The sequence below is a fragment of the Leptodactylus fuscus genome, chromosome 7, assembly GCF_031893055.1.
Source record: "Leptodactylus fuscus isolate aLepFus1 chromosome 7, aLepFus1.hap2, whole genome shotgun sequence".
Classification (NCBI taxonomy): domain Eukaryota; kingdom Metazoa; phylum Chordata; class Amphibia; order Anura; family Leptodactylidae; genus Leptodactylus; species Leptodactylus fuscus.
Window position 1 is genome coordinate 41,295,374 of NC_134271.1, and position 23,181 is coordinate 41,318,554.

The 23,181-nt window shown below is 45.3% G+C and overlaps 1 protein-coding gene across 1 annotated transcript in view; it reads right to left on the bottom strand.

Annotated features, from left to right (window-relative positions):
- Positions 1–5,828: 5,828 nt before the first annotated feature.
- HSD11B2 (hydroxysteroid 11-beta dehydrogenase 2) overlaps positions 5,829–23,181 on the bottom strand; it is a 46,089-nt gene continuing 28,736 nt past the window's right edge. The window contains exons 4-5 of the mRNA XM_075281813.1: positions 20,990–21,127; positions 5,829–6,588 (exon numbers count right to left, since the gene is read on the bottom strand). Of these exons, the coding sequence (XP_075137914.1) occupies positions 6,236–6,588; positions 20,990–21,127 (491 nt within the window). The 3' untranslated portion in view covers positions 5,829–6,235. The remainder of the gene's footprint in view (positions 6,589–20,989; positions 21,128–23,181) is intronic.

Below are 23,181 nucleotides of genomic sequence, written 5' to 3' on the forward strand. Positions count from 1 at the left end.
TGCTTTACAACCGACAAGCGTATTGTCAAAATCATGGAGGACAACCAGTACTGGATCTTTGCTATCCTTGACCCCCGGTATAAAAACAACATCTCGTCTTTTATTCCGGTAGAGGGGAGGGCCAATCGCATCAATGCTTGCCACAGGCAATTGGTGCAGAATATGATGGAGATGTTTCCAGCATGTGACGTTGGCGGCAGGGAGGGCAGTTCCTCCAGTAGGCAACCAAGTTCTCACCGGTCCACACAAACGAGGGGCACACTGTCTAAGGTCTGGGACACCTTGATGGCACCCCCTCGCCAAAGTGCCGCCACGGAGGGTCCTAGTGTCACCAGGCGTGAGAAGTATAGGCGCATGTTGCGGGAATACCTTTCCGACCACAGCCCTGTCCTCTCCGACCCCTCTGCGCCCTACACGTATTGGGTGTCGAAGTTGGACCTGTGGCTTGAACTTGCCCTATATGCCTTGGAGGTGCTGTCCTGTCCTGCCGCCAGCGTCCTATCTGAGAGGGTGTTCAGTGCAGCCGGTGGCATCATCACTGACAAGCGCACCCGTCTGTCAGCTGAGAGTGCCGACCGGCTCACTTTGATAAAAATGAACCACCACTGGGTAGAGCCGTCATTTTTGTGCCCACCTGTGTAAAGCACCCCAACATGAAACTCCATGTCTGTACTCAACCTCTCCAATTCCTCCGCATCCTCATACTCATCCACCATAAGCGTTGCACAATTCTGCTAATACTAGGCTCCCTCCACCCTGATTTCCCCCAACTCTGCTGGTTAGAGGCTCCCTCCACCATGAATTTGCCCAAACTGGGCTGTTTAGAGGCTCCCTCCACCATGAATTGGTCCAAACTGGGGTGGTTAGAGGCTCCCTCCACCATGAATTGGTCCAAACTGGGGTGGTTAGAGGCTCCCTCCACCATTAATTGGTCCAAACTGGGCTGGTTAGAGGCTCCCTCCACAATTAATTGGTCCAAACTGGGCTAATTAGAGGCTCCCTCCACCATGAATTGGTCCAAACTGGGTTTTTTAGAGGCTCCCTCCACCATTAATTGGTCCAAACTGGGCTGGTTAGAGGCTCCCTCCACAATTAATTGGTCCAAACTGGGCTAATTAGAGGCTCCCTCCACCATGAATTGGTCCAAACTGGGTTTTTTAGAGGCTCCCTCCACCATTAATTGGTCCAAACTGGGCTGGTTAGAGGCTCCCTCCACAATTAATTGGTCCAAACTGGGCTAATTAGAGGCTCCCTCCACCATGAATTGGTCCAAACTGGGCTGGTTAGAGGCTCCCTCCACAATTAATTGGTCCAAACTGGGCTAATTAGAGGCTCCCTCCACCATTAATTGGTCCAAACTGGGCTGGTTAGAGGCTCCCTCCACCATTAATTGGTCCAAACTGGGCTGGTTAGAGGCTCCCTCCACCATGAATTTGCCCAAACTGGGGTGGTTAGAGGCTCCCTCCACCATTAATTGGTCCAAACTGGGCTGGTTAGAGGCTCCCTCCACAATTAATTGGTCCAAACTGGGCTAATTAGAGGCTCCCTCCACCATGAATTGGTCCAAACTGGGTTTTTTAGAGGCTCCCTCCACCATGAATTTGCCCAAACTGGGCTGTTTAGAGGCTCCCTCCACCATGAATTGGTCCAAACTGGGCTGGTTAGAGGCTCCCTCCACCATGAATTTCCCAAAACTTGGCTGTTTAGAGGCTCCCTCCACCATTAATTGGTCCAAACTGGGCTGGTTAGAGGCTCCCTCCACCATTAATTGGTCCAAACTGGGCTGGTTAGAGGCTCCCTCCACCATTAATTGGTCCAAACTGGGCTGGTTAGAGGCTCCCTCCACCATTAATTGGTCCAAACTGGGCTGTTTAGAGGCTCCCTCCACCATTAATTGGTCCAAACTGGGCTGGTTAGAGGCTCCCTCCACCATGAATTTGCCCAAACTGGGCTGTTTAGAGGCTCCCTCCACCATGAATTGGTCCAAACTGGGCTGGTTAGAGGCTCCCTCCACCATGAATTTCCCAAAACTTGGCTGTTTAGAGGCTCCCTCCACCATTAATTGGTCCAAACTGGGCTGGTTAGAGGCTCCCTCCACCATGAATTGGTCCAAACTGGGGTTTTTAGAGGCTCCCTCCACCATGAATTGGTCCAAACTGGGGTTTTTAGAGTCTCCCTCCACCATGAATTGGTCCAAACTGGGGTTTTTAGAGTCTCCCTCCACCATGAATTGGTCCAAACTGGGGTTTTTAGAGGCTCCCTCCACCATGAATTTGCCCAAACTCTGCTGGTTAGAGGCTCAATCCACCCTGATTTTCAAAACAAATGTTGGTGCCAACCTCAACTTACTACAAGGGCCAAATTCACTGCTGGTGACAAGCTCTCCTCACTGCAAGTGCCAAATACACATGTTTCAAGGTGTTTTCCTACTGTCAGAGAGGTGGTATTGAGTGTGTAAAGTGTGTAGTTGTTAGGCTGTGATGTTGGGGTAATAGAGGGTCTTTGGTGTGTTAGATGCCCCCAGACATGCTTCCCCTGCTGTCCCAGTGTCATTCCAGAGGTGTTGGCATCATTTCCTGGGGTGTCATAGTGGACTTGGTGACCCTCCAGACACGGATTTGGGTTTCCCCCTTAACGAGTATCTGTTCCCCATAGACTATAATGGGGTTCGAAACCCGTTCGAACACACGAACATTGAGCGGCTGTTCGAATCGAATTTCGAACCTCGAACATTTTAGTGTTCGCTCATCTCTAGTATTAATGCCTAAAAAAAAATAAAAAAAATCCTTAGAATTTTCATATTCTGACCCCTGTAACTCTTTTTTAAAATATATTTTGTGTAAGTTGCCTTTTTGTTTTGTTCTTTGTACCAATTTGGGGAATATCCGATGTTTGCATATTTCATATTGATTATCTATATAGCAGTGGTTCCAGGGAACTGCATCTTTGAACCTATTACTTGAATAGAAGCAAATTGAAAACACTTCCTATCCTCTGCAACAGCGTCGGGCGCCTTGTAGCTGCTGTACCAGCCAATTTCAGTGGGGTCCGGGTGTGGAAACTCCACGACTCACATACTAAGGTCATCTGTTTGAAATATGCATTTACCGTAGTAATACTTCAGGCCTCAGATCACAAATGAATCACTTTATTCTAGATACTCAATAACAGACACATTTTAAAATAAATGTATGAAAAAATAAAAAACCTTTATTTTTTTTTAGAAACTAGACAGGCAATTTACAGAAAAAGACATTACAATGATTTAGAAAAATAATCTCAATATTTGCAAAGCATAATAATAACTGCTACAACATAATAACTGTACACGATACACAAGTATGATTTATAACCCACTCTCAGAATCAACAGGTTTGTAGTAAATGGTTTAATGCAGCAGCGCTGACACGGGAGGCATAAAGACTAAGTTACAGGATAGTTTCGATTGAATATAGATCCATCTAGTAATTCACAACCCTATAGGGTTCCTAAATTCTAGGCATTCTTCTGCAGTCATGTGTTACTCCCCATTGATCTGCATCTTCTTATCTGTGGTATCACAAAGAAAGAGCAAATGTAAAAGAGAAAGTCAGAACTTCAAGATGTGACTGCACAAAAGTTTGTTCTGTGTAACCACAAAGACAAAAGTCTACACAGGAGTAGTATGCACAGGATGGAGAATTGTATTAAATGACGTCTATTTCCAAATGTTCCCTGTCTCTAGATAAAGAATATATTCATGTACCTTTATTTGTGCTGTTCATCTAGCTATTTTGTTATATGTATGTGACCCTACAAATCCCCTTAAGTATAAAGGAAGAATGCCTTTAAGAAGTTCAACAAAACGATTCCCTGCAAAAAGAGTAAACTGCTCCCAGAACTATGGTCCCAGGCACTGTGTTGTGAATGTGACCAATGACTGTTTAAGGACAGTTGTCACATGTCTTTAAGGTGCATCTGCGATGTATAAATGTATATATGTATATGTGCCTACACTATGAATACTATACTTTAGTAGCACTAAATAGTTCAGGTTAGACCAAATTCACACAGCTCTCAATCCCTTGTTATTCTATTCAGGCCTCCATAAACAATACATCCTGGAGCAGACTGACACAACAGGATATCATATTTGCAGTGTTCCATAGAGTGAATGAGGCCGTTCCTTCATTTATTTTAGTAATTCTACCTTCAGATTTTTTTAGTTGACATAAAAGCAATGTAACAGATCTATAATGATAATCCCATAATAGGCACGAAGATTAGAATATGACTCGACCGGCCAGAACTGCCGCAGGAAGCCAAACTTTACTACAGGATAATAAAACGATATGCTGAATATAGTATAGTACGCTATAAATAACGTGATCACTGCTGATTCATTGCTGCATTAAATGAACAAATCTTGATCTTATAACATTGGTAAAGCGATGAAGAACATTTTCCTCTGCTGTTCTTTCTATGGCTATGGCTACTGTTACACTGTATTGTGGTATCCAAGATGTGTGATGCTGGGCATATCTGACCATCACAATGCCAATGATGAATTAGTTGTTGCTTAGACGTGGTCAAATACTAACTAGGAGACCACGCCATTGATGTATTAGCAGTGAATAACACACTAAGGCAGGACGGACCATCATAGAGCACCACTTCTCAGAAACCCTTCTTCTATGGCTTTTGTTATTTATTTTTACCCCAGATAACAGACCCCATTGATGGATGGATTATACAATTAGATCGTCCAATGGTTCCCTGTGATCAGGGAGGTATACATGGAAATCTCTTTCCCTGAAATGTTACATCACTACTAGAACTATGCATGAGAATTGAACATAGACGTTCAATGACCTGAAAATAACACAATTCTTTTGGCATTTGTTGCGTTGCTTCTCCTGAATATGGCTTTCATTTCTCAGAAGGCACTTTAAACTTTACACATTTGCAATGAAAGCACAAATCATCTTGCTAAATAAATATTTCACAGGTTTACGTATAAAAGTGATATAACATTTATATTCGGATCATACACAGATTACTGAAAATAGAGATTAAAATTACCTAAAATGATAGAAAACAGATCATCTGACAAGTGTTTTCCCATTTTACAAATAACACAATAACTCTACGTTCACACTTGCACTGGGGTTTCTGTAGTTCGGATCCAAAAAACGGAAACCCAATCCATTTGCAATGCAGGTACCCGCAGACCCCATATACTATAATGGGGTCTGCCCAAAAAATGCATTTCACAGGATTTTTCTCTCCGCATTTTTCAAGCGGTGTGGGAACGGACTCCCCAAATTCTCACCGAATGCATGTGTGAACCTAGCCTTAAGAAAAATGTTCCACTGATTGTTATATGTTAATTAGACTATACATTGGATTTATAAGGATAAAACATATTTACGAAATACATCTGCCCTCCCCCCCAAAAAAAACAAACAAACAAAGAAAGCAGTAGCACTCTTATCCAGCATAGTAGAGAACAGTAATCTAATATTCTGGTAGAGAAAGATCATTTTTGAACTATGAGGTAAAGCCTCTCCCTATACATATTAGATGGCTTATAGGATCCACCAGCTACCTATTATCTATAGGGGTTGTTAGATACATTCCAAAATCTGTGGGCAAGTAGTTTCATTGGTTCCTCCAAGATGACTTGTGCTGGCGTTAACTGAAAATTGTTCACTCCTATCACCACCATAGAAATTAGGTACATTCAGCCTAGCCAAACAAACATGGTGGGTCATAGAGGCGCACTACTGGCTGAAGATCCTTTTTTTAATATTAAGTACTGGCTAGCTGTAATCAATGGTCAATACAGTAACCAAGAATAAACCGGGAGAGCACAATGCTGATGAATTCAGTGTCTTCTCAGAACAACAAGACAAAGTATAGAATAAAATACAAAGAATAAAAATAGTGGAACGTTTCAATGGAATGACTGGCACAAAGAAGGCAGCAAAGACCAACATTGTTCATAGGAAATGTCTGCAACATCTTTCCTGAACTTCTAAACAGGCACTTTTAATGATACATATGGTCGCGTTGCTTATCATATTAGATATGTTCAGTGATGTTTTCCTGCATTGCTGCACAAGTCAGAGGATCCTCGAGTAGAACATGGAGCGTAGAGGGAACTAGACTGCACAGTGCGCTTTATAGGACATCGCCTTGTTGGTTCCCAGCAAAATTTTTCATTCAAGAAAAGAAACAGGTGGATAGGAAACTTTTATTCGTGGTTCTTCTGCTTTGTAAGGGCTCTTGGCATAGCCCTATTCTTTAGGAATATGCCTTTGAAGAAATTGTCACTGATACTGTGTGGTAAGTAAATTCCTATGAAATACAATAACCATAGCTGTTTGCCAGCATAGTATTTCACTTTGGGATTCTCAGATAGAATGGCATCTGTAATACTGTCCAACACTGGGCTGAAGTCGGTGCTTGCTGTATTGCCATAATCCAGAAACAAGTTCTGGGTTTCACTGATATATTCTTCTCCATATTCTTGGAGCAATTCACTTGGTAGACCTGCCAGCAGCTTCTTGTGTTGATTTTCCCAGTGCATTTTGTTGTCGTGAGCACCTACAAATAAAGCACAGACAAAGAAGATGAAAAATAATCTGCTTCTGTTTTTGAAAGACTGGGTCTATGGCAGGTTTTGGGACTATATACTGAAACGCTCTACAGTTATGGCCAAAAGTTTTGAGAATGACACAAATCTTATATTTTCACATGATCTGCTGCCCTCTGGTTTTTATGTGTGTTTGTCAGATGTTTTTATCACATACAGAAATATAATTGCAATCATATTATGAGTAACAAAAGCTTATATCGACAGTTAGAATGAGTTAATGCAGCAAAAGGAAAATGTTTGTTTTGGTACCGTGTTAGCCAGTGGTTATAAAATATAAAAAACAAAAAAAAACTTTGCAAGTCTTCAGTAGGTGATACCTTTTTTAATGGCTAACTCATAATGATGACAGAATATGACGTTTCGAAGCTTTCCTCTGAGCTTCTTCTTCAGATATAACTAAAAAACACTTTCTGGAGGCTGCATATTTATGTACAACAGGACACATAGGGATAGGATTACAGGAGGGAGGGGGGAAGAGGCTTATTACTATATACTTATAACAACAAACAATCAATTGCCAGATCCCCCAGTTCTTATCTTAATGGCTGTCTTAATGATGTGTATAAAAAGACATAAACCCAAGTGAGATGTTCATCCCATTGTCCAACGTCTGGAATAGGGTCATGGCCTTGTACTCATAAATCAGTCGCTGTTTCCTTGATTTAAAGTTCCCTTTTAAGATCAAGATTTTCATGTCATTGGTGTCAATGATTTGGCACGGGAAGATCAGTTCTCTGTTGTTTGATTGTATGGCGATGTGAATTAATTCTCATTCTGAGTTTCTGACCAGTCTCTCCAACATACAGATTTTCAGTGGAACATTTGGTGCAAATGATCAAATACACCACATTAGGTGTGTTACAGGTGAACGTACCTGGGATTTTATATTCCCTGTTAGAGTTTGGTATCTCTATCCTGTCAGTAGTCAGTATGTGCAGGCAGGTTTTGCACCTCTTCTGTCCACATGGAAATGTTCCTTTGTTAGTTGGAGGTGACAGTTTGCTGCTAATAATCATATTCCTGAGGTTTGGTGGCTGTCTGTAGCATAGGAGAGGGGGGTCAGAAAATATGGATTTTAGACGGTTGTCTTTTTGCAGTAGTGGATGTAATTTGCGTGTGATTCCTCTCAGCGTCTCCAGGTGGGGGTTGTATGTGACAACCAGGGGCACCCGATTGTTCTGTTTGGTATTGTATTTTAATAACTCCGATCTTGGTATCCTGGTGGCTCTGGTGATTTGGTTTTCAATAGTTCTTGAATGGTAACCCTGCCTCAAGAATGTGTTTTTGAGGCCCCCAAGGTGTTCGTCCCTATCTGCAGGGTTTGAACATATGCAATGGTATCTGATGGCCTGGCTGTATACAATGGAGTTCTTTATGTGTTTAGGATGAAAACTATCCCATCTTAGGTACGTAGGGCGGTCAATTGGTTTCCGATACAGCGATGTCTCAATTTTGTTGTCCTGTATCTTGATGACTGCGTCCAGGAAGTTTATTTCGGAGAAGGAGTGATTGAGCGTCAGGTTGATGGTGGGATGGAACTGGTTGAACTGTTCATGGAAGGTTTTCAGCTGTTCCTCAGACCCGGTCCAAATGATTAGGATATCATCAATGAAGCGATAGTAGGCCCGAGGCCTAATGGTGCAGGTGGATAGGAAGTCACTCTCAAGCTTGGCCATGAAGAGATTAGCGTACTGTGGCGCCATTTTGCTCCCCATTGCGGTGCCGGTCCGTTGTAAATAGATGCAGTCACCAAAGGAGAAGTAATTGTGAGTGAGGATGAATTTTGTCAGTTTCACCACCGATTCAGCGTTCATACCTCGCTTTTCCATGAAAAACTGGCAGGCATTTATACCGTCCTGGTGTGGGATGTTGGAGTACAGGGATTCTACATCCATGGTGGCCAGGATGGTTCCATCTGGAAGGGGACCTATAGTGGATAGTTTGTTTAATAGATCTGTAGTATCCTGTAGGTAGCTGGCTGTCTCCTTCACTAAAGGTTTGAGGATACCCTCCACCCATCCAGAGATTTGTTCAGTGAGAGTCCCAACACATGAGATGATTGGTCTCCCTGGGTTCCCAGGTTTGTGCAGTTTTGGAAGCATATAAAAAGTCCCTGTCCTAGGGCTTGCTGGTATGAGACTGCTTAGGCTTATTGCTCCATCAGATAGGCCGGAGATAACCTTTTTTAGTTTTTTGGAGTACTCCACTGTGGGGTCTGAATCCAACTTGGAGTAGTAGTGTGTGTCATTCAGCTGTCTGTGTGCCTCCTGTATGTAGCCTGATGTGTTCATCATGACTATAGCGCCACCCTTGTCCGCTGGTTTAATGATGATGTCGTTATTATTACTCAGACATTTTATGGCCCTTCTTTCCTGGGCGCTGATGTTAGACGGCAGGGCTTTATTTGTATCCAGTATAGTGGATTTGACCATGTGTCTGAAACAGTCTATGTAATTATCCAAATCAAAATTTCGTCCAGTTGGAGGTGTCCAATCAGATGTCTCCTTTTTTGCTAAGATTGGAATCTCTGAAGGGGTAGGTTGAGTCTCCTCTGTGTCATCTGTGCAGCAAGTCAATATTTGCAGTGTTGACCCTTCTTCTTCAGGACCTCTGCAATTCTCCCTGGCATGCTCTCAACCAACTTCTGGACCAAATCCTGACTGATAGCAGTCCATTCTTACACAATCAATGCTTGCATTTTGTCAGAATTTGTAAGTTTTTGTTTGTCCACCCGTCTCTTGATGATTGACCACAAGTTCTCAATGGGATTAAGATCTGGGGAGTTTCCAGGCCATGGACCCAAAATCTCTATGTTTTGTTCTCTGAGCCATTTAGTTATCACCTTTGCTTTATGGCAAGGTGCTCCATCATGCTGGAAAAGGCATTGTTGATCACCAAACTGCTCTTGGACGGTTGGGAGAAGTTGATCTTGGAGGACATTCTGGTACTATTCTTTATTCATGGCTGTGTTTTTAGGCAAGACTGTGAGAGAGCCGATTCCCTTGGCTGAGAAGCAACCCCACACATAAATGGTTTCAGGATGCTTTACGGTTGGCATGAGACAAGACTGGTGGTAGCGCTCACCTCGTCTTCTCCGAATAACTTGTTGTCCAGATGTCCCAAACAATCGAAAAGGGGATTCATCAGAGAAAATGACTTTACCCCAGTCTTCAGCAGTCCGCTCCCTGTACCTTGTGCAGAATATCAGTCTGTCCCTGATGTTTTTTCTGGAGAGAAGTGGCATCTTCGCTGCCCTCCTTGAGACCAGGACTTGCTCCAAGAGTCTCCGTCTCACAGTGCATGCAGATGCACTCACACCTGCCTGCTGCCATTCCTGAGCAAGCTCTGCACTGCTGGTAGCCCGATCCCGCAGCTGAAACACTTTTAAGAGACGGTCCTGGTGCTTGCTGGTCTTTCTTGGGCGCCCTGGAGCCTTTTTGCCAACAATAGAACCTCTCTCCTTGAAGTTCTTGATGATGCGATAGATTGTTGACTGAGGTGCAATCTTTCTAGCTGCGATACTCTTCCCTGTTAGGCCATTTTTGTGCAGTGCAATGATGACTGCACGTGTTTCTTTAGAGATAACTATGGTTAACAGAAGAGAAACAATGATGCCAAGCACCAGCCTCCTTTTAAAGTGTCCAGTATAGTCATTCTTACTTAATCATGACAGATTGATCTCCAGCCCTGTCCTCATCAACACCCACACCTGTGTTAATGGAGCAATCACTGAAACGATGTTAGCTGGTCCTTTTAAGGCAGGGCTGCAATGATGTTGAAATGTGTTTTGGGGGATAAAGTTCATTTTCTAGGCAAATATTGACTTTGCAAGTAATTGCTGTTAAGCTGATCACTCTTTATAACATTCTGGAGTATATGCAAATTGCCATTAGAAAAACTGAATCAGTAGACTTTGTAAAAATTAATATTTGTATCATTCTCAAAACTTTTGGCCATGACTGTACAATAATTCAAAAATACAGTATAATTTTTTCAGAGAGGACCGTTAAGTAGGACACCCTTACCGGAATATCTAACAACAACCCTACTTTATAGGGTATGGAAGGATAACAGATTTGTAGAAAACTGGATGAAATCAAATTTTAAAATCCCAAATATTTATCAGCTTGATACATGTTTCAGATTTCTGAATTTTGAATAAAAAAACATAAAAGAATTTTAAATAAATAAATAATATTTCTTATTAAAGGATTGTCCAGTGGTTTAGAACTGGTTAAAACAAACTAAAAAAAAAAGGATTCTCATTTCACTAATCCCAAGGTCAGATGCTGCTAGAGGTGCAACATGAAGTTTCTGAGCCCCAAAGCAAAATCTGAACAAAGTCCCTCTAATTATAATGTGTCATTTAAAGTATTGGAAAGAAACACTATGTGGGCCCCTGGACCCTCTCCAGTTATCTCACTGGTTGCTGCTAAGTCCACACATTGGTCCCTACTTTCTGGTCCCTCTCGACACACAGAAAATGACTGTACTTCCTGTGCATTAAAAGGAACCAGAAATTAGAGACCGATGGGGGACTTTGGAAGTCTAGACACCCTTTTACGCTGACGTGCAGAGCAGTGATGTGTCAATTTCCAGAAACTCAATATTCATTAACAGTCTCAGAAATGTAACGGTGTTGACTTGCCGGTAACTGATTTAGGGTTAAACAAGTGTTGTCTACAGATTTCCTGCTGTCCCTGCCCTTACCCTCCACTGTTTGCTCCTACTTCGGCTGAATTATACCCAAACATTGTGTCTTATTGAGTTGACCTGTTTTGAAATGACCCTGTTGTGTTGCTTGTTATGTTCGTTTAGCCTGTGGCAGCCAAGTAGAAATTATGTTATTGTAGAATACAGTGAAAATGCCAGACGGCCAAATTATTCTCATTTCAAATGGTAAATGTTTAACCAATTTCACTGCTATTAGATTAACCAGCCCAGTAATGTGGAAAGCAAAATGAGCGTAAAGTGGTAAAACGGTACATCTAATGTTTTTATTGGAAGAAAGAAGTTCAAGGGCAGAAAATTGTCTGTTTCCTTCTACTGCTGGCAGTAATCGTGTTGCTGATACAAAAATATCTCTTCAGATAAATTGATTTATTTTCTAGATTAACCAGGCTTATTGAATGAGAGCTAAATGGAAAGGGCATTTCACCTTATATTGCTTAGTGCCACTTTCAGATTCCATGGTCTACCAACCCAATTAAGATGTCTGGATCATTTAGGACTTGTTTATTAGAGTTTGGCTGCAAGTACACCTCATAATTTAATCTCCTAAACTCTCCTAATAACTAGAGATGAGCGAACAGTGTTCTATCGAACACATGTTCGATCGGATATCAGGGTGTTCGCCATGTTCGAATCGAATCGAACACCACGTGGTAAAGTGCGCCAAAATTCGATTCCCCTCCCACCTTCCCTGGCGCCTTTTTTGCACCAATAACAGCGCAGGGGAGGTGGGACAGGAACTACGACACTGGGGGCATTGAAAAAAATTGGAAAAAGTCATTGGCTGCCGAAATCAGGTGACCTCCATTTTAGACGAATAGTGGATTTCAAATCCGGGTCATATGAGAATGTGAACTTTGTGACTATGAGACAGGGATAGCTGTACAGGCAGGGATAGCTAGGGATAACCTTTATTTAGGGGGGAATGTTATTAAAAATAACTTTTTGGGGCTCTATCGGGTGTGTAATTGTGATTTTTGTGAGATAAACTTTTTCCCATAGGGATGCATTGGCCAGCGCTGATTGGCCGAATTCCGTACTCTGGCCAATCAGTGCTGGCCAATGCATTCTATTAGCTTGATGAAGCAGAGTGTGCACAAGGGTTCAAGCGCACCCTCGGCTCTGATGTAGCAGAGCCGAGGCTGCACAAGGGTTCAAGCGCACCCTCGGCTCTGATGTAGGAGAGCCGAGGGTGCACTTGAACCCTTGTGCACCCTCAGCTCTGCTACATCAGAGCCGAGGGTGCGCTTGAACCCTTGTGCACACTCTGCTTCATCAAGCTAATAGAATGCATTGGCCAGCGCTGATTGGCCAATGTATTCTATTAGCCTGATGAAGTAGAGCTGAATGTGTGTGCTAAGCACACACATTCAGCTCTACTTCATCGGGCTAATAGAATGCATTGGCCAGCGCTGATTGGCCAGAGTACGGAACTCGACCAATCAGCGCTGGCTCTGCTGGAGGAGGCGGAGTCTAAGATCGCTCCACACCAGTCTCCATTCAGGTCCGACCTTAGACTCCGCCTCCTCCGGCAGAGCCAGCGCTGATTGGCCGAAGGCTGGCCAATGCATTCCTATGCGAATGCAGAGACTTAGCAGTGCTGAGTCAGTTTTGCTCAACTACACATCTGATGCACACTCGGCACTGCTACATCAGATGTAGCAATCTGATGTAGCAGAGCCGAGGGTGCACTAGAACCCCTGTGCAAACTCAGTTCACGCTAATAGAATGCATTGGCCAGCGCTGATTGGCCAATGCATTCTATTAGCCCGATGAAGTAGAGCTGAATGTGTGTGCTAAGCACACACATTCAGCACTGCTTCATCAAGCCAATACAATGCATTAGCCAGTGCTGATTGGCCAGAGTACGGAATTCGGCCAATCAGCGCTGGCTCTGCTGGAGGAGGCGGAGTCTAAGGTCGCTCCACACCAGTCTCCATTCAGGTCCGACCTTAGACTCCGCCTCCTCCGGCAGAGCCAGCGCTGATTGGCCGAAGGCTGGCCAATGCATTCCTATGCGAATGCATACTTAGCAGTGCTGAGTCAGTTTTGCTCAACTACACATCTGATGCACACTCGGCACTGCTACATCAGATGTAGCAATCTGATGTAGCAGAGCCGAGGGTGCACTAGAACCCCTGTGCAAACTCAGTTCACGCTAATAGAATGCATTGGCCAGCGCTGATTGGCCAATGCATTCTATTAGCCCGATGAAGTAGAGCTGAATGTGTGTGCTAAGCACACACATTCAGCACTGCTTCATCAAGCCAATACAATGCATTAGCCAGTGCTGATTGGCCAGAGTACGGAATTCGGCCAATCAGCGCTGGCTCTGCTGGAGGAGGCGGAGTCTAAGGTCGGACCTGAATGGAGACTGGTGTGGAGCGATCTTAGACTCCGCCTCCTCCAGCAGAGCCAGCGCTGATTGGTCGAGTTCCGTACTCTGGCCAATCAGCGCTGGCCAATGCATTCTATTAGCCCGATGAAGTAGAGCTGAATGTGTGTGCTTTAGAGATGAGCGAACACTAAAATGTTCGAGGTTCGAAATTCGATTCGAACAGCCGCTCACTGTTCGAGTGTTCGAATGGGTTTCGAACCCCATTATAGTCTATGGGGAACATAAACTCGTTAAGGGGGAAACCCAAATTCGTGTCTGGAGGGTCACCAAGTCCACTATGACACCCCAGGAAATGATACCAACACCCTGGAATGACACTGGGACAGCAGGGGAAGCATGTCTGGGGGCATAAAAGTCACTTTATTTCATGGAAATCCCTGTCAGTTTGCGATTTTCGCAAGCTAACTTTTCCCCATAGAAATGCATTGGCCAGTGCTGATTGGCCAGAGTACGGAACTCGACCAATCAGCGCTGGCTCTGCTGGAGGAGGCGGAGTCTAAGATAGCTCCACACCAGTCTCCATTCAGGTCCGACCTTAGACTCCGCCTCCTCCGGCAGAGCCAGCGCTGATTGGCCGAAGGCTGGCCAATGCATTCCTATGCGAATGCAGACTTAGCAGTGCTGAGTCAGTTTTGCTCAACTACACATCTGATGCACACTCGGCACTGCTACATCAGATGTAGCAATCTGATGTAGCAGAGCCGAGGGTGCACTAGAACCCCTGTGCAAACTCAGTTCACGCTAATAGAATGCATTGGCCAGCGCTGATTGGCCAATGCATTCTATTAGCCCGATGAAGTAGAGCTGAATGTGTGTGCTAAGCACACACATTCAGCACTGCTTCATCAAGCCAATACAATGCATTAGCCAGTGCTGATTGGCCAGAGTACGGAATTCGGCCAATCAGCGCTGGCTCTGCTGGAGGAGGCGGAGTCTAAGGTCGCTCCACACCAGTCTCCATTCAGGTCCGACCTTAGACTCCGCCTCCTCCGGCAGAGCCAGCGCTGATTGGCCGAAGGCTGGCCAATGCATTCCTATGCGAATGCAGACTTAGCAGTGCTGAGTCAGTTTTGCTCAACTACACATCTGATGCACACTCGGCACTGCTACATCAGATGTAGCAATCTGATGTAGCAGAGCCGAGGGTGCACTAGAACCCCTGTGCAAACTCAGTTCACGCTAATAGAATGCATTGGCCAGCGCTGATTGGCCAATGCATTCTATTAGCCCGATGAAGTAGAGCTGAATGTGTGTGCTAAGCACACACATTCAGCACTGCTTCATCAAGCCAATACAATGCATTAGCCAGTGCTGATTGGCCAGAGTACGGAATTCGGCCAATCAGCGCTGGCCAATGCATTCTATTAGCCCGATGAAGTAGAGCTGAATGTGTGTGCTAAGCACACACATTCAGCACTGCTTCATCAAGCCAATACAATGCATTAGCCAGTGCTGATTGGCCAGAGTACGGAATTCGGCCAATCAGCGCTGGCTCTGCTGGAGGAGGCGGAGTCTAAGGTCGCTCCACACCAGTCTCCATTCAGGTCCGACCTTAGACTCCGCCTCCTCCGGCAGAGCCAGCGCTGATTGGCCGAAGGCTGGCCAATGCATTCCTATGCGAATGCAGACTTAGCAGTGCTGAGTCAGTTTTGCTCAACTACACATCTGATGCACACTCGGCACTGCTACATCAGATGTAGCAATCTGATGTAGCAGAGCCGAGGGTGCACTAGAACCCCTGTGCAAACTCAGTTCACGCTAATAGAATGCATTGGCCAGCGCTGATTGGCCAATGCATTCTATTAGCCCGATGAAGTAGAGCTGAATGTGTGTGCTAAGCACACACATTCAGCACTGCTTCATCAAGCCAATACAATGCATTAGCCAGTGCTGATTGGCCAGAGTACGGAATTCGGCCAATCAGCGCTGGCCAATGCATTCTATTAGCCCGATGAAGTAGAGCTGAATGTGTGTGCTAAGCACACACATTCAGCTCTACTTCATCGGGCTAATAGAATGCATTGGCCAGCGCTGATTGGCCAGAGTACGGAACTCGACCAATCAGCGCTGGCTCTGCTGGAGGAGGCGGAGTCTAAGGTCGGACCTGAATGGAGACTGGTGTGGAGCGATCTTAGACTCCGCCTCCTCCAGCAGAGCCAGCGCTGATTGGCCGAATTCCGTACTCTGGCCAATCAGCACTGGCTAATGCATTGTATTGGCGTGATGAAGCAGTGCTGAATGTGTGTGCTTAGCACACACATTCAGCTCTACTTCATCGGGCTAATAGAATGCATTGGCCAGCGCTGATTGGCCGAATTCCGTACTCTGGCCAATCAGTGCTGGCCAATGCATTCTATTAGCTTGATGAAGCAGAGTGTGCACAAGGGTTCAAGCGCACCCTCGGCTCTGATGTAGGAGAGCCGAGGGTGCACTTGAACCCTTGTGCACCCTCAGCTCTGCTACATCAGAGCCGAGGGTGCGCTTGAACCCTTGTGCACACTCTGCTTCATCAAGCTAATAGAATGCATTGGCCAGCGCTGATTGGCCAATGTATTCTATTAGCCTGATGAAGTAGAGCTGAATGTGTGTGCTAAGCACACACATTCAGCTCTACTTCATCGGGCTAATAGAATGCATTGGCCAGCGCTGATTGGCCAGAGTACGGAACTCGACCAATCAGCGCTGGCTCTGCTGGAGGAGGCGGAGTCTAAGATCGCTCCACACCAGTCTCCATTCAGGTCCGACCTTAGACTCCGCCTCCTCCAGCAGAGCCAGCGCTGATTGGCCGAATTCCGTACTCTGGCCAATCAGCACTGGCTAATGCATTGTATTGGCTTGATGAAGCAGTGCTGAATGTGTGTGCTTAGCACACACATTCAGCTCTACTTCATCGGGCTAATAGAATGCATTGGCCAATCAGCGCTGGCCAATGCATTCTATTAGCGTGAACTGAGTTTGCACAGGGGTTCTAGTGCACCCTCGGCTCTGCTACATCAGATTGCTACATCTGATGTAGCAGTGCCGAGTGTGCATCAGATGTGTAGTTGAGCAAAACTGACTCAGCACTGCTAAGTATGCATTCGCATAGGAATGCATTGGCCAGCCTTCGGCCAATCAGCGCTGGCTCTGCCGGAGGAGGCGGAGTCTAAGGTCGGACCTGAATGGAGACTGGTGTGGAGCGACCTTAGACTCCGCCTCCTCCAGCAGAGCCAGCGCTGATTGGCCGAATTCCGTACTCTGGCCAATCAGCACTGGCTAATGCATTGTATTGGCTTGATGAAGCAGTGCTGAATGTGTGTGCTTAGCACACACATTCAGCTCTACTTCATCGGGCTAATAGAATGCATTGGCCAATCAGCGCTGGCCAATGCATTCTATTAGCGTGAACTGAGTTTGCACAGGGGTTCTAGTGCACCCTCGGCTCTGCTACATCAGATTGCTACATCTGATGTAGCAGTGCCGAGTGTGCATCAGATGTGTAGTTGAGCAAAACTGACTCAGCACTGCTAAGTCTCTGCATTCGCATAGGAATGCATTGGCCAGCCTTCGGCCAATCAGCGCTGGCTCTGCCGGAGGAGGCGGAGTCTAAGGTCGGACCTGAATGGAGACTGGTGTGGAGCGATCTTAGACTCCGCCTCCTCCAGCAGAGCCAGCGCTGATTGGTCGAGTTCCGTACTCTGGCCAATCAGCGCTGGCCAATGCATTCTATTAGCCCGATGAAGTAGAGCTGAATGTGTGTGCTTAGCACACACATTCAGCTCTACTTCATCAGGCTAATAGAATACATTGGCCAATCAGCGCTGGCCAATGCATTCTATTAGCTTGATGAAGCAGAGTGTGCACAAGGGTTCAAGCGCACCCTCGGCTCTGATGTAGCAGAGCTGAGGGTGCACAAGGGTTCAAGTGCACCCTCGGCTCTCCTACATCAGAGCCGAGGGTGCGCTTGAACCCTTGTGCAGCCTCGGCTCTGCTACATCAGAGCCGAGGGTGCGCTTGAACCCTTGTGCACACTCTGCTTCATCAAGCTAATAGAATGCATTGGCCAGCACTGATTGGCCAGAGTACGGAATTCGGCCAATCAGCGCTGGCCAATGCATCCCTATGGGAAAAAGTTTATCTCACAAAAATCACAATTAAACACCCGATAGAGCCCCAAAAAGTTATTTTTAATAACATTCCCCCCTAAATAAAGGTTATCCCTAGCTATCCCTGCCTGTACAGCTATCCCTGTCTCATAGTCACAAAGTTCACATTCTCATATGACCCGGATTTGAAATCCACTATTCGTCTAAAATGGAGGTCACCTGATTTCGGCAGCCAATGACTTTTTCCAATTTTTTTCAATGCCCCCAGTGTCGTAGTTCCTGTCCCACCTCCCCTGCGCTGTTATTGGTGCAAAAAAGGCGCCAGGGAAGGTGGGAGGGGAATCGAATTTTGGCGCACTTTACCACGTGGTGTTCGATTCGATTCGAACATGGCGAACACCCTGATATCCGATCGAACATGTGTTCGATAGAACACTGTTCGCTCATCTCTAGTGTGCTTAGCACACACATTCAGCTCTACTTCATCAGGCTAATAGAATACATTGGCCAATCAGCGCTGGCCAATGCATTCTATTAGCTTGATGAAGCAGAGTGTGCACAAGGGTTCAAGCGCACCCTCGGCTCTGATGTAGCAGAGCTGAGGGTGCACAAGGGTTCAAGTGCACCCTCGGCTCTCCTACATCAGAGCCGAGGGTGCGCTTGAACCCTTGTGCACACTCTGCTTCATCAAGCTAATAGAATGCATTGGCCAGCACTGATTGGCCAGAGTACGGAATTCGGCCAATCAGCGCTGGCCAATGCATTCTATTAGCCCGATGAAGTAGAGCTGAATGTGTGTGCTAAGCACACACATTCAGCACTGCTTCATCACGCCAATACAATGCATTAGCCAGTGCTGATTGGCCAGAGTACGGAATTCGGCCAATCAGCGCTGGCTCTGCTGGAGGAGGCGGAGTCTAAGATCGCTCCACACCAGTCTCCATTCAGGTCCGACCTTAGACTCCGCCTCCTCCAGCAGAGCCAGCGCTGATTGGTCGAGTTCCGTACTCTGGCCAATCAGCGCTGGCCAATGCATTCTATTAGCCCGATGAAGTAGAGCTGAATGTGTGTGCTTAGCACACACATTCAGCTCTACTTCATCGGGCTAATAGAATGCATTGGCCAGCGCTGATTGGCCGAATTCCGTACTCTGGCCAATCAGCACTGGCTAATGCATTGTATTGGCTTGATGAAGCAGTGCTGAATGTGTGTGCTTAGCACACACATTCAGCTCTACTTCATCGGGCTAATAGAATGCATTGGCCAATCAGCGCTGGCCAATGCATTCTATTAGCGTGAACTGAGTTTGCACAGGGGTTCTAGTGCACCCTCGGCTCTGCTACATCAGATTGCTACATCTGATGTAGCAGTGCCGAGTGTGCATCAGATGTGTAGTTGAGCAAAACTGACTCAGCACTGCTAAGTCTGCATTCGCATAGGAATGCATTGGCCAGCCTTCGGCCAATCAGCGCTGGCTCTGCCGGAGGAGGCGGAGTCTAAGGTCGGACCTGAATGGAGACTGGTGTGGAGCGACCTTAGACTCCGCCTCCTCCAGCAGAGCCAGCGCTGATTGGCCGAATTCCGTACTCTGGCCAATCAGCACTGGCTAATGCATTGTATTGGCTTGATGAAGCAGTGCTGAATGTGTGTGCTTAGCACACACATTCAGCTCTACTTCATCGGGCTAATAGAATGCATTGGCCAGCGCTGATTGGCCGAATTCCGTACTCTGGCCAATCAGCACTGGCTAATGCATTGTATTGGCTTGATGAAGCAGTGCTGAATGTGTGTGCTTAGCACACACATTCAGCTCTACTTCATCGGGCTAATAGAATGCATTGGCCAATCAGCGCTGGCCAATGCATTCTATTAGCGTGAACTGAGTTTGCACAGGGGTTCTAGTGCACCCTCGGCTCTGCTACATCAGATTGCTACATCTGATGTAGCAGTGCCGAGTGTGCATCAGATGTGTAGTTGAGCAAAACTGACTCAGCACTGCTAAGTCTGCATTCGCATAGGAATGCATTGGCCAGCCTTCGGCCAATCAGCGCTGGCTCTGCCGGAGGAGGCGGAGTCTAAGGTCGGACCTGAATGGAGACTGGTGTGGAGCTATCTTAGACTCCGCCTCCTCCAGCAGAGCCAGCGCTGATTGGTCGAGTTCCGTACTCTGGCCAATCAGCACTGGCCAATGCATTTCTATGGGGAAAAGTTAGCTTGCGAAAATCGCAAACTGACAGGGATTTCCATGAAATAAAGTGACTTTTATGCCCCCAGACATGCTTCCCCTGCTGTCCCAGTGTCATTCCAGGGTGTTGGTATCATTTCCTGGGGTGTCATAGTGGACTTGGTGACCCTCCAGACACGAATTTGGGTTTCCCCCTTAACGAGTTTATGTTCCCCATAGACTATAATGGGGTTCGAAACCCATTCGAACACTCAAACAGTGAGCGGCTGTTCGAATCGAATTTCGAACCTCGAACATTTTAGTGTTCGCTCATCTCTACTAATAACCCTTCCCCTCTAAATACTGGGGAAACAAAAATTCTAAAATGTAGAAGAAATGAAAAGCTACAGGACTGCTCATATACATCATAATGTGATGATTCACATTCACATGGTTCAAATGGTCCATAGTAAATTAACCAGTCTCCATAGGATACACGTCTATTGTCTATCCTGTTAAAGTCCATTATTTTAAGATTTCTGGACTTGTACTTAAAGAGAACCTTTCACCACCAACTAAAACTCTTTGCATCCTTTAATAGGTGCTGGTCCACTGATTCTGGCGCGGTTAGAATTTTTTCTCTGGCCTTCACCTTGGGCGGTATCGTGAGCGAGTGTTAGCTGTAATTAACAGCTAACACCCTGACCATAACCCCCGGTTGGGGCACAGCTCCGATCGCCCTTAGATGCCAGGGTTAAACTTGACCGCAGCATCCAAGGGTTCTGCCATGCTACATGTCCCCCTCGGCACCCCCTGCGGTGAGATTGGGGGATGCCGACAGGGCCGGTGTCAGCACCCGGCATACTGGAGCCCCAAACTCCTGAGGGGGCCTACTTGGCAGTGGTGTAGGGTACGGGTTCCTCGACCATTCCTGACCTCCTTAAAGGTATAAGATATGCATTGTTACTTACCTGTTCTGTAGGACCCTGGCTGTATCACACTGACTTTCACTCCCCATGGCATTAGTTCATGACGGAATGTGTCCATGACTCGGCTCAGGGCAGCTTTGGAGGAGCCATATGCAGCCAAAAAAGGAAATGAGTGCTCACCTATAAGATAAGGAACATATTCAAGTTATATTGTGGAGCCTACAAACAGGTTTTGGTATTCCGCTGACAGATAAATATAGAAGAGCACAATTGGGGAATGTATTAGATCAATATAGTAATGGCAGAACAAAGGCTACAGCTCCCTTTTCCTGGGGGAATCAGAATGTTGTGAATGAAATTCTAAAGCAAAGCTGAAAAGGTTTCGTCAGTGGATAATATTCTATATCTTTGATATTTCAAGCTTTAAAGTGATATCCATTCAAGTATCCTGTCCTCTCTATACTCCACCATCAACCCCAAATCCTATACACACATAAACGGCATCTATATAATTAAAAGTAAATAAATCATTTATATATTGTCATTAACTCTTTACATGTTGGTGTGATCAACATCACTGCCTGTAGATGCTAAATTCTCAGGAGCATAAAGATTCATATTACTAACTTACCGTAGATTATGATGATTGATTATATTTATTGAAGCATTTTAGTAATTTTTCCTCATTATGTACCTAGTCTGCAAATACATATAATTCAGCCAGTATTACCTTATTTAACCATCCCTTTCTATCTGAATCCTTCTATTCTGCCAAGTCATGTGATCTGACTCTGACCTAATAAAATGTATAGGAGTTATATAGTGAGTTCCTGACAGACTCTCCATAGGGGGAGGATAGAAATTGCTAACTAACTACTGATGAGCAGACAGCACCTGTCACAAGGTTATAAAGAAGGAGCTCATAGCTCAGCCTCCATAACTATATACTTACAGTCTCAAGTTATTTAGGAGGAGGAGAGCAGGATAATGACATTGCCCACAGCAGGTAGATATGGCACAGTCTCTAGCTACCAATGTAATACTGTGCTGATGCATCCTGGTATTGATAGCAGAGCATAGAGAAATATAAAAGTAAGGGATGGCGTCAGAGAAGAAGTTAGATTGCAGGGATATGAATCCTATTAATATTATAAATGTGAAAGTTTGTGAGTTTGGATGTTTGTGGGTTTGTGTGTTTGGATGTTTGGATGTTTGTTCCTCAATCACGCAAAACCCGCTCGACCGATTTGGCTGAAAGTTTCCACAAACATAGTTAATACACCCGATTGCGCAATAGGCTACTTTTCGTCACAATAGCGCACATACGTTTGTGCCAGGACCCCCACAAAACCCAAACTCACACCACCATCTCTGCAATCTCACACACTTTGGACCATAGCAAGCCACAAAATTCATATTGCCCTCTACAGCCTCGCCCCTAACCCCACACAATCACATATACATATACTTTACCACTTTGCCCCTCACCTTAACGATACTCCAGGAGGTTCTCTTTAACACTCCGGAGCAGCCATGTTTGCTGACCCCCACCGCTCTGACAATCCGCGACACCGCCCACCCATGTCAATACCCCTAGGAGGTCTAATAAATGCAAAAAAAAAAAGTTTAAAAAAAAAGTAAAAAAAATATATAAACAAATACAGAGGATTAAAAATTCAAATCACCTCCCTTTCCCTAGAACACATATAAAAGTAGTTAAAAACTGTGAAACACATACATGTTAGGTATCCCCGCATCCGAAATCGCCCGCTCTACAAAGCTATACAAATATTTTTCCTGTTCGGTAAACGCCGTAGCGGGAAAAATGGTCAAAAGTGCCAAACTGCCGTTTTTTCACTGTTTTAATTCTGATAAAAATTTGAATAAAAAGTGATCAAAGCAATAACATTTCCCGAAAATGGTAGAACTAAAAAGTACACCCGACCCTGCAAAAAAAGACGCCCTATACATCCCCGTACACGCACGTATAAAAAAGTTACGGCTGTCGGAATATGACGACTTTTCAAAAAATAATTTTTTAACACAGTTTTGGATTTTTTTTAAGGGGTCAAAATGTAAATAAAACCATATAAATTTGGTATCCCCAGCATCGTAATGAAAAACAAAAGAGACACCGAGCACACTATATAGTGTAGAATGTCTGATAAATTTTGGTGGAAATAACCAGAAGATTTAAAAGGACCAAATGGCCTCTCACCTGATGAGGTTGTGAC